The sequence below is a fragment of the Camelus dromedarius genome, chromosome 19 (genome assembly GCF_036321535.1).
Source record: "Camelus dromedarius isolate mCamDro1 chromosome 19, mCamDro1.pat, whole genome shotgun sequence".
NCBI lineage: Eukaryota > Metazoa > Chordata > Mammalia > Artiodactyla > Camelidae > Camelus > Camelus dromedarius.
Window position 1 is genome coordinate 8,931,784 of NC_087454.1, and position 10,980 is coordinate 8,942,763.

The following is a 10,980-nucleotide window of genomic DNA, read 5'->3' on the forward strand; positions in this document are numbered from 1 at the left end:
ACATGATTACATCAATAGATGCTGAAGAGCATTTAATAAAATGCATAGACACAACTAATTAAGAAATATAAATTAAGAACAGAAAGAATAGAAAGAATAGAAAGAAACTACTTTCATATAAAGCCAGTGGCTGTAGCAACTAGGGGCCGCCATCAAGGACTGTTGATTGTACTGTGCTGTCTGTTCACTGTGGAAAGAGTTTACATGAGAGCAAGCAGGCAAGTAGGCGAAGTCTGAGTACTTCTTGGAAGCCACACGTGCACGGTTCTTCACGTTTGGAGACATAACTGAGCGTACGTTCTGTGTTTATGTCTCTGTCTTGGGAATTAGCGACCTGGTTATAATGCTTATGTCAGGTGTCCTATGCTTCAGTCTTCCTTGAGTGAATGTGTATGTGTTAAGTATGGTTTTCAAGACTAGTATCGAAACAAAGAGTGTGAAATTGAATAGTCAAATAATGGAGGCATTTATAACAGATTTCTTTACACTGGGAAGGTGAGAACTGTCTGCTGTTTTTAAATACACTCTCATCTTTATCAAAGCACTTTCTGAAAACACATTTTAAACATTTATCCTTAAGTTTTCCCTTCTTTTGTGTGTTCCTAAGCACTCTTGAGGGTATTTAGACAATTGGTATTGATACCAATTAGTCTCTGAATTAGTCTATGTTGAATGGAGTTTAATTGCAAATATATGTATTTCTGATAAGTGTCTCATTCTGTCTTCAGAGAGGCCAGAATTTGTTACAAATTTCAGAGAGAAAAATCTCTGTATCTAGCCGTACCCACAATGCTCTTGGAGTGTACTTTATATCATTAAGATTCTTAATTCCAATATGAAAACGAATATATGTATGTTCATGTATGAATGAAGCATTAGGCTGTACACCAGAAATTGACACAACATTGTAAACTGACTATACTTCAATAAAAAATGTATATACAAATAAATAAAGATGCTAATATTGGGGGAAAAAGGATTCTTAATTCCTTCTTTACTATCATATTTGTGGACTGAAAAAGCTAAGCATGGAGACAACACTTTCCTGTCCTAGGGGCAGGAATGCATGAAAAGATGAAGGGGATTTAACCTTTCAAGTCTACCGCTGCTAACAGCTGAAGCTCAGAAAATTCCGTACAGCACTTTTCACTGTTCACTATATTAGAATCTCTTTTCCTTTGCAGACCCTTCATGTGGCCTTTGTAAATATGCGTTTGAGACAGAGAGTGGTATGTAGAAGCTGAAAGTGCCTGGAAGATTTCTGGTTTCTGTCCCTGCTTTTCCTGCCTGTTTGCACCTCTGCCTAATTTGGATGATGTGATGCTCAGAGAGATAGCTTAATCGAAGCCGTCTTTTGACGAGACACATCTGGCCCAAGAGTGTATACCCCGAGCTCAAGATGGCCAGTCAGCCACCGGAAGATGCCACAGAGTCTCAGGTCTCCGATGAGCTTGAGTGTAAGATCTGCTACAACCGCTACAACCTGAAGCAGAGGAAGCCCAAGGTGCTGGAGTGTTGTCACAGGGTGTGTGCCAAATGCCTCTACAAGATCATAGACTTCGGGGACTCCCCGCAAGGCGTCATCGTCTGCCCTTTCTGCAGGTTCGAGACGTGCCTGCCGGACGACGAAGTCAGCAGTCTGCCCGATGACAACAACATCCTGGTGAACTTAACTTGTGGCGGCAAAGGCAAGAAGTGCCTGCCCGAGAACCCCACCGAGCTGCTGCTGACCCCCAAGAGGCTGGCCTCGCTGGTCAGTCCTTCCCACGCCTCCTCCAACTGCCTGGTCATAACGATCATGGAGGTGCAGAGAGAGAGCTCCCCGTCCCTGAGCTCCACGCCCGTGGTCGAGTTCTACAGGCCCTCCAGCTTTGACTCGGTGACGACCGTGTCGCACAACTGGACAGTGTGGAACTGCACGTCCCTGCTCTTTCAGACGTCCGTCAGGGTGTTGGTTTGGTTGCTGGGTTTGCTGTACTTCAGCTCCTTGCCTTTGGGGATCTACTTACTGGTCTCTAAGAAGGTCACCCTCGGGGTCGTCTTCGTCAGCCTGGTCCCTTCCAGCCTCGTCATCCTGATGGTGTACGGCTTCTGCCAGTGCATCTGTCACGAATTCCTAGACTGCCTGGCACCTTCCTCTTGATGGAGACACACACTAGGAAACTTGACACACCTTGCCACGTTTGAAGGGAGGTCATTTAGCCCTCATTTTCTTTCATACTCTCTGTGTTGGTGCCCATGGCATTAACAAAGCCATTGGGCATGTTTGTGGCCTGTTTTCCATCAAAATGTTGACTCAATTGGTCTTCCTGTATGCTGGAAGTAAAAAATGTTCATTTCTACTTACGTGTTAGCAAAAAAGAAAAAGATATCGGCTAAGCCTTCCTCAAGCTCTTCTCCTGAGCCTTCCCAGAGAAAGGGCAGATTTCACTCCGCGCTGCTAGACAGACACCAGGGGCCGGCGTGTTGTGCTGCAGGAGGGGACTTTGTGGACGGTGAGGCGTGAACCGATTCCTCTTCTCGTGATCATGGATAGCCTGGGATGCAGGGTGGACGCAGGAGGAGAGCAGTCCCCAGACACATCTGTTTGCACAGTGCTCACCTCCCACCCCGTTGTTGGCGCTTCCCTGGGTCCTGTTAAGCCTGGATGCTGGTTCCCTCTGCGCATGCTCCTTGCAAGAGGAAACTCACCTCACACCCTTGTGTGATTTCACCTGTTTTGCTGCTTTACTAAAGAGAATTACAGACATTGAGGAATTGGCATCAGAGTAAACTTCAAGGCAGAATGTGGCCACTTGTTTTTTGAGACACACCCTTTCCTCCACATTTGTTTTCTGCTCTCTAGTCTTTTATGAAATTGTCTTGGAGCAATTATAGTTCATGGAGATCTCATTTGAGCCTTTTCTTAAAGCATTTTAGTTTCCTTTCGTTTCTTTCTTTCTTTCTTTTTTTTTCTTAACCACATTGTTCAGTCAGCCCCATCCCTTATCCTGAATGAGGTTCCATTTAAATTGGTTGCTATAACTTTATGAGGATTTTGGTTTTTTCCCCATTGCATTTTAAATTCAACTACAGACTCACTTAACTTAATCCTATAACATTTTGGGGTAAATCGCGTCAGTGGAAACCCAGAAACAATTTAGATGTTCTAGCTTATGGTTCGATGTGCTGAGAACCTAAGTATTTTGCTGTGTTCTACTGAGCTGTACCAAAATATAATGGTTTCGATTTACGTGCAGGACTGTGTTGCAGTAGGTCAGGCAGAAAGATGGGCACCAAACACGCAAAGCTGATGCCCTAACTGAAGAGAACCTTCAAGGAGGTAAAGTGGAGGTGGCAGGGTGCAGTCTAACATACTGCTATTCCTGTAAAGTCCATTTTAGAATGGATTCAAGTTCCTACACAATTTATTTCAGATAAAAGCATAAGTTATGTGACTTGAGTTAGTGAGCTTCTTTTCATGATGTGGGGGAAGTTGAATGTATATATTTATGAGAAGAAATTGGTTAGCAGATTTTAGGTTTGAGGGATTTGAGTGTCCACAGAAAGTAGGCAAAAAAAAAAAAGCTTTTTAGTCTAAAACTCATTACTGATGATAAACATTAAAATATTTATAACTCTTAGAAAGGGGCATTGCTAAGACTAACTTGTTTGTGGTGAAACATTTGTTGTGTGAAATACAGTGGACCAGTTCCAATCTCTTTATTCAGGAAAAATGGACACTTATTTCTAGAATAGTATTTGATTTTAATTGTGTCCCTATTAACTTTGAGAACATGTATGCCCAGGGTAGGTATGATGATAGGAAATTATTCCTGGAATGTGGCCCAATGAATTTAAGCCCAAAGGCAGCTAAATACATTCATGATTTCATAAAATCTAGTTTAGGTAGCATCGTGAATGCAATTTCCAAATATCCATTTGTACTTAGAGTACTGGCTGGGAGATGTTTTGTGGTTTGGATTTATATATTTATAAGGTTTTTTAAAAAATGTTCATTTTGTCTGAAATGTAACATCAGATAAATTGGTGGGTTTATCATATAATGAGATTTCTAGAAAGCTCTGGGCGTGGGTACTGAGTGTTTGGCTTATTTGTATAATGTCTGCAGTGCTAAATTTGTGTCTTTCTTTCTGTTGTGATAGTCTTTTTTTTTTTTTTTTTTAGTTGCCAGTAAATTAATTTGGTGTTCAAGAGTTTTAAATGTATGACAACAAAAAACTTTTCATGCTGTTGAATGAAAAAAAGACAACTCTTCAATGTCTTATTTATTGTGGTGATGTTTGGTTTGTCCATTAAATTGTTCTTATTTCCAAGTTAGACGTTTGATTTCTCTGACTCATGGCTGAGATTCAGTCATTTCCTTGGACTGCTGTTAACATTAGATCATTAGATGGGTACAAACGTGAGCTTTGGAAACATGGATTAAGCTAATGCCCTTATCCTATGAATGAAGATTTCAGAACTTTCCCACGAAGCAAGTCTACCCCATCCCACCTCTAAAAGGCCTTCATCCTTTTTCTTTTTTTAACTAAGGGAGAAAAATTAGGGAGGGTGAAATTAAAAAAAAAAAAGTGTTTATCTTTATAAATGAATTTTTTGGTTTTAATTTATTTGACTTGTTTGCCAGATTTTTGCCCTAGCTTCTTTGCAAAATAGAACCCATTTTAGTTGGGGAAATCACTAATTTTATGTGATCTGGGCAAATTTTAAAAGTTATCTGATATTGAAATATGACCATTTAAGGCAAGGTAGAAGTAATTTAGGAATATGTAGCATTTTTATGCTTATGGTAATTAGTGATTTGGCACCATGTGTTAATCAAGAGGAATGGTTTCATTCACTTCCAAAATCTACGTAAACGAGGAAGAATGGGGTTAAGGGAAACAGTCACCTGTGCTGGCAGAACTTAAGGCTGTGAACTCCTGCATATCCACCGGGAGACTCTCGAGTGACATGCATTTCCCTGGTTGTAAACAGATAAGGAAGCTTCAAAGACACCCTGAGTTTGAAGAAATTTCCTGATCTGTTGACCAGGTAGACATGGAAAGCAAAGGAATCCTGTATTGAAAGGCAAACTAATTTAGTCATCAATGTGAGCTCTGTGAGTCCTGGGCTGCAGAAGAGAGAGAAATTAGTTAACCTGAAAGAGTGTAATGGAAGCAAATTATAATTCTATGTGTTTCTGCATTTTGGGGGACTTGTTCTTTTTTTAGGCTTCTTGGTAAAAGCAAGTGCTTGCTTCGTTTTTTTTTTTTTTAACACTGTAGAAACATCACAAATTATTTCTCAGAGCCTTCCTCAAAATCAGTGAGGTTTGGTTAAAAGTAAGATTCTGAAAAAGTTTAATCATTTGCTCTTGAACCTTGAGTCTTGCCTGTTTTCCATATCTCTGACCCTATATTAGACGGTTACTTCTCTTTGCCTCAAATCTTTTATGAATTTTTACTCCTCTGTGAGATGCTTGAATATTGAATCTTCCTTTACAAGTCTTGGTTTGTGTAAAAGAGATGGAAGAAAGAGAAAGGGAAAGAGAATAATAATAATAATAATAATAATAATAATAATAATAATAATAATGTGGGTAATTAAATGTTAAAATTTGAGTAAATTCCAAGTGAGTCTTGGGGACAATACAGATTCAGCTCAGCTGCTTATATCTTTTAAATCTGTGTTACAGTCCCAAACTAAGTATACTCAGTGCATAGATATCTATGGTTCTGACATGAAGATGTTTTAAATTTAGGAATAAAAAATATCAAATTATATCCTGTATATTGTATATATTAAGTAGGAAGAGGCACTCATGTATGTATTGAAGTGGTTGAGCCTTGATTTAATCAAACATTGACTTCTGTGGAAACAATTACTCTGTAAGCATTTTAATTAATCAGAAGTTTCTTCGATTTGTGACATACTGACATTTTCCCTTTAAACTGAGGTGGTTGGAGTCCTAAGAGAAAAGAATATGCCCTGACTTAGTGGGTCGTTTTGGATCTTGGTTTGCTGGGAAGTGCAATGGTTTAGGCACGAAAGTTTCTTTCTGTGTTCTGATCCATTTGCCCCAGATCAGCAGTCTGGCCTGAAGATGTACGTTTGTTGAGGTGGGGGGGTCTTTAGCATTTCAGTAGCAGCTGAAGTGAAGGGAATGGAGAAACAGAGGGAGCAGAGGGCCAGGGCTGAGCCCTGAAGCTGTAACTCTGAAGGGTCAGTGGAGGATCCTGCAAAGGGACTGCCTGGGAGCAGCCAGAGCCCGGGGAGAGGGAAGCAGGGAAATCAGAACCTGTGGCCCCGGAACCAAGAGACAGGAGGTGGCGTTAGGATTACTAGGCGAACACAGACAGAAGCAGATTTCAGATGAGTTTATTAAAATATTTTTCAAGCTTTTTTGCATGAAATTTAAAAATTATGCAGAAAAGCTTAGAGATACAATTATCAGTGGTACACTAGCCATTTAGTGTCATCAGCAGTCAATCTTTTGTTCCATTTGTTTTTTCTCTCTTCCCCTGAAAATAAGAGACTTCTAATTTGACTAAAATATCGTTATTGTATCTAAAGCAATTAAAAATACTCTTCTAATATCATTTGATATGCAGTCTACCCAGATTTTTCTATTTGTTCCCAAAATGTCTTTGATAGTTTAAAACACAAAGCACAAACCAGGATCTAGTCACACTTCACACACTGCATTTGATTGTTATGTATTTTATTCTTTTTTATTCTGGAACAGTCACCTCACCTTGTTTTCCCTGTGACATTGACTTGAAAAAGCAGGCTGGTTACCTTATATGATATCCTACATTCTGGATTTGTCTGACTTTCAGACAAAGGGTGGTGTTTAACTTCTTCTGTCATTGTATTTCCTCTAAACTGAAAATTAGGTTGAGAAGTGTGATTAGGTTCAGATTTGAGGGAAGAGGTTTTCTTAGATGATTCTGGAATGGAAGTTTGCCCCACCGTTGGAAATGCTGTCTGATCACTCAGTTTAGGGGGTGACTTCTGGGTGTCTCCATTCTCCCCGTGCAATTAGCAAGTAATCTGTGGGGTGATACTTTGTGGAGTGGGGTGATATTTTGGCACTTTTCAAATATCATGCATGCAACAGTTTTTACCTGATGGTCTTAGCATCCATTAATGATTCTTGGCTGAATCAATGATTTCATTTTTCCAAAGATTTGAAATCTAGTCTAACCTAGTGAAAACTAACTTCTCTCTCCTTGAAAGTTTTCAAGAGAAGGTGGTCCGGTTGCCTCTTGGCAGGTACATTGTGGAGGAGGTAGAATCACAGGAGCCTCCACCTCTCTAAAGCTTTGGTAAATCTTAAGGTTGGAACACGGCATTATAGTCATCCAATTATTGAAGGAATAAACTGAAATGGATAATAATCTTATATCAACGGAGGTACTTTCTGTAAGCTTGGAGAAGAAGAAACCCAAATCTTCTGTGAAATAACATTTTTTTAAACCTGTAAATCATGCCCTTGACTCCAGCCTCATACTTTCAGTGTATCACAGGTTTCTTAACCACACATCCGAAACACATTATTACTCTCTTACACAGATTTTGTAACCATCTCTCTGTTTATCTTCCAAACCATGTTTAGACTAGTTGTCATTTCCCTTTAAGACTCCTTTGCCTTGATCTTTATCAGATCTTCTTGAACTCTGCACTCCAGACAGCTCAATTTTCTTAGTTCGTTCCTCAGTTTATTCTTCAGATTGATCCTGCTTGGTCAGAATAACCTCTTTGTTTATTGTCTGACCATTCCCTCCCTTCTTAAAACCCCTCTAGGTGGTGGGTTCATTCATCAAGTTCACTCTAAGTTCCCAGTCTTGAGACGTTCTACACCTTTCTCTCTGTGCACGCCTGCTTTTAGATTTTTCAATCCCTTGAGTAGTAGATGGAATGCACACAGAGCTATTATCGGCTCATGTAATAAATTCTATCATCTTTAGATAATGTTTTAAAATGTTTAGTAAGTATTATTCTTAGGTAAAATTGTATGCTGTATAATTTGAAATCTAATGTCTTCTCCAATTCTTGCCAATACAGTTCTAATTTGGTTGAGCCAATCATGAATTATCTCTTGGCTAATAAACGTATAGCGGACTAGGGTCAGATCATAAGAGTTGGTTTAATGCCTCAATTTCCTTCTCAATAGTTTAAGATAAATTAGGCTCTTTATTGTTTCATATCTGTGAATAAGAAAGCTTAGCTTCTAACATGGCATCTTAAGTGAATTAAAATAACACTTCTGCTATGAAATGTTATTTTTCATACTAATAACGTTAGCCAGTAAATGAACATCTGTTTTTTGTTACTGATGGTTTTGTGCTGAGCCAAAACCTCCCACACTTTTCCTTTTTCCCCATTTTCTTTGATTTCTTTCATGCCATTTATGGAAGAGCCTAGTGCTCCTCACCACTATCCTCTTCCACATCTCGTGCACACACGCCCTGACACACACACACACAGACACACAGACAAGGTAAACACACACACACACTCCCAGACACACACACAAACCCAGACACATACACACAGACCCACAGACACAGATACACACGCACACAGCCAGGCATACATGCAGAGACACATACCAAGTCTTCACATTTTATGAAACAGATTTGAAAGAGAACTACAGAACCACACTGAGTCTCCCGCCAGTTGGTAATTATCCATTTAAGTCCCATTTTAAAGTATTTTTGTGACCTCTGACGACTGCGTTTACGATTCTCGTAGAATAATGGCTTCAGCTGCTCGTCTCAGAGGTCGTAATTTCCTCTTGTCCAGCGTTTGCCGATACTGAGCAGCGGAGATGATCCTGCGCCAGGTGATGGACTGGTTGTTGGCAGTGTTTCCATTTGATGTGATTTTTCGAGATATTCCAGCTATATATTTCTATGGTTAAATGTACTGTCATTACAAATTTTATTTTCAATTACAATTGTAAGAATTATAGAATTATTCTCGGCTCATAATTTGACCAACTCTGATCTCTAGTTGAAAGGGAGCAAAAGGTACCATAATTTTGTGGGTTTTTTCTGCTGCTGGAGGAGAGGGCGGAGTGATGTGGCATCAGGAGACCAGTTCTTGGAACTGAGGAGGAAAATTGCCTGCTGATTACTTAATCCTCTTCCTGACCTTTATCTCTCGAATGGGAACCTTGTCAGATTTTTTGGTAAAACGACCTAAAATTTCATTATTTAACTCATATTACTGGCTATCTATCATGCATAATATACAAATATTCCGTGACTCTTTGACATGATATCCATGCATGTCACACTTTACTGAAAAAATATAAAGACAGACAAGCTGTTTAACAAGAGCATCTTATTAAAGCAGTTATTCTGAAATATATGACGTGGAACATATCCAGGTAGACAGTTCAAGAAGAAAGGACTTCCTGGCTGTGCATCTTTAAGTAGCAGTGTGTACTGTGTCTTCTCTTAGAGATTTCTGAGCATCAGCCCAGCCAGCTGACTGTGAAGACGTTCAGTTTAAGAAACCTGCTTAGCAATTTAATCCAATGTTTTCTCAAACTTATGGAACATCACACTTTTTCCTCAAAACATCTATTAGTATTTTGTGGAATGAATGTTCTGTGGAGCACCTTGTGTTTAGTTTTCACTAGAGAGTTAATAAAACAGTCATAATATGGGATCTGACCACAAACGTAAATCACTGAACCAGTACATGAGTTTGAAAGACAGTTGATTGCAGCAACTTGGATGGTCATTCTAAGTGAAGTGAGCCCCAAAAGAGGAAGAAAAATACCAAATACCATATGATACCACTCATATATGGAATCTAAAAAAAAAGAAAGAAGAAGAAAAAGAGGACACTAATGAACTTATCTACAAAACAGAAACAGACTTGCAGACGTAGTAAATAGTTTTATGGTTACCAGGGGAAAGGGGGTGGGAAGGGATAAAGTTGGGAGTTTGAGATTTGCAGAGGTTAACCACTACATATAAAAACAGACAAAAACCAAGTTTCTTCTGTACAGTATGGGAGCAATATTCAATATCTTGTAATAACTTATAATGAAAATGAATATGAAAATGAATATCTGCATGTATATGCATGACTGGGACTTGATGCTGTACACCAGAAATTGACACCTTGTAACTGACTATACTTCAGTAATTTAAAAAAAGACAGTTGAGAAGAAAGTCATAATTAGACAGTAGGTCCAAGGAGAATGGTGAAATACAAAGGAGGAAAGGAACAGACTGACAGTAGTAGGCAGTAAAACGCTGATAATTTCACTTGTTTCCAAACTGAACAATTTACATTCTTGTCAAAGGTTTATGCAGTGACACATTCAACTTACGCCTCTAACCCAGCTTTGGTCTTCACATTACCTGCAGGGAAGTATCTAAATATGTGCAGAAGGAGGGCCCAAGCAGAATAATTAACTACTGGTTATTTTTTGAGCCTGTGAAACTTCCTCAGTTAATTCTCAAAGAATGGAACCCAAGAGCCCAAATTTTGAAAAACATATACCAGATTTAAAGCTTTGATCATCAAATGTTAGGGCTGGAAAGATTTCAGAGATCACAGTCCAGCTGCTTTATTTCACAGACGGTTAAACGGAGGCTCTGAGAAAAGGTCAGCGGAGTCACATGATACGTGCTAGAGCCAAGTTCTAACCAAAGCCTTTGAAGCCCAGGTCTGCTTTTACCCTACACTTCCCTGCCACTCCGGCAGCATCAGCCACCTTCTGTTTTCTACGTGGATCATCAAGTTATGGACAATAAAATATGCAGCCGGACAGACATGATTTTATTCTAGCTGTAGAAATACATAATGAAGACAAGAAATAATCATCGGAAGTATTCCACCTCCCTCTTTGTTCGGGAGAAGTGAGATCAAAGCATTTGGGTACCAAAAACTTATCCATAAAGCAAATACTAAGAGCTTTATCACACACAAACAATCAGGTAGCTGTGGTCATTAGGAAAAGGAGAAAGG

At 39.3% G+C, this 10,980-nt stretch overlaps 1 protein-coding gene across 1 annotated transcript; it reads left to right on the forward strand.

Moving 5' to 3' along the window:
- Nucleotides 1-471: 471 nt before the first annotated feature.
- Nucleotides 472-4,556, forward strand: RNF182 (ring finger protein 182). Its single transcript, XM_031435174.2, has one exon. It carries the CDS (start codon nucleotides 1,400-1,402, stop codon nucleotides 2,141-2,143), a length of 744 nt encoding a protein of 247 aa, XP_031291034.1. The 5' UTR covers nucleotides 472-1,399; the 3' UTR covers nucleotides 2,144-4,556.
- Nucleotides 4,557-10,980: the final 6,424 nt, after the last annotated feature.

Excerpts from the sequence above, each read along its gene's own strand:
- RNF182 (XM_031435174.2), top strand. The coding sequence starts at position 1,400 with ATGGCCAGTCAGCCACCGGAAGATGCCACAGAGTCTCAGGTCTCCGAT.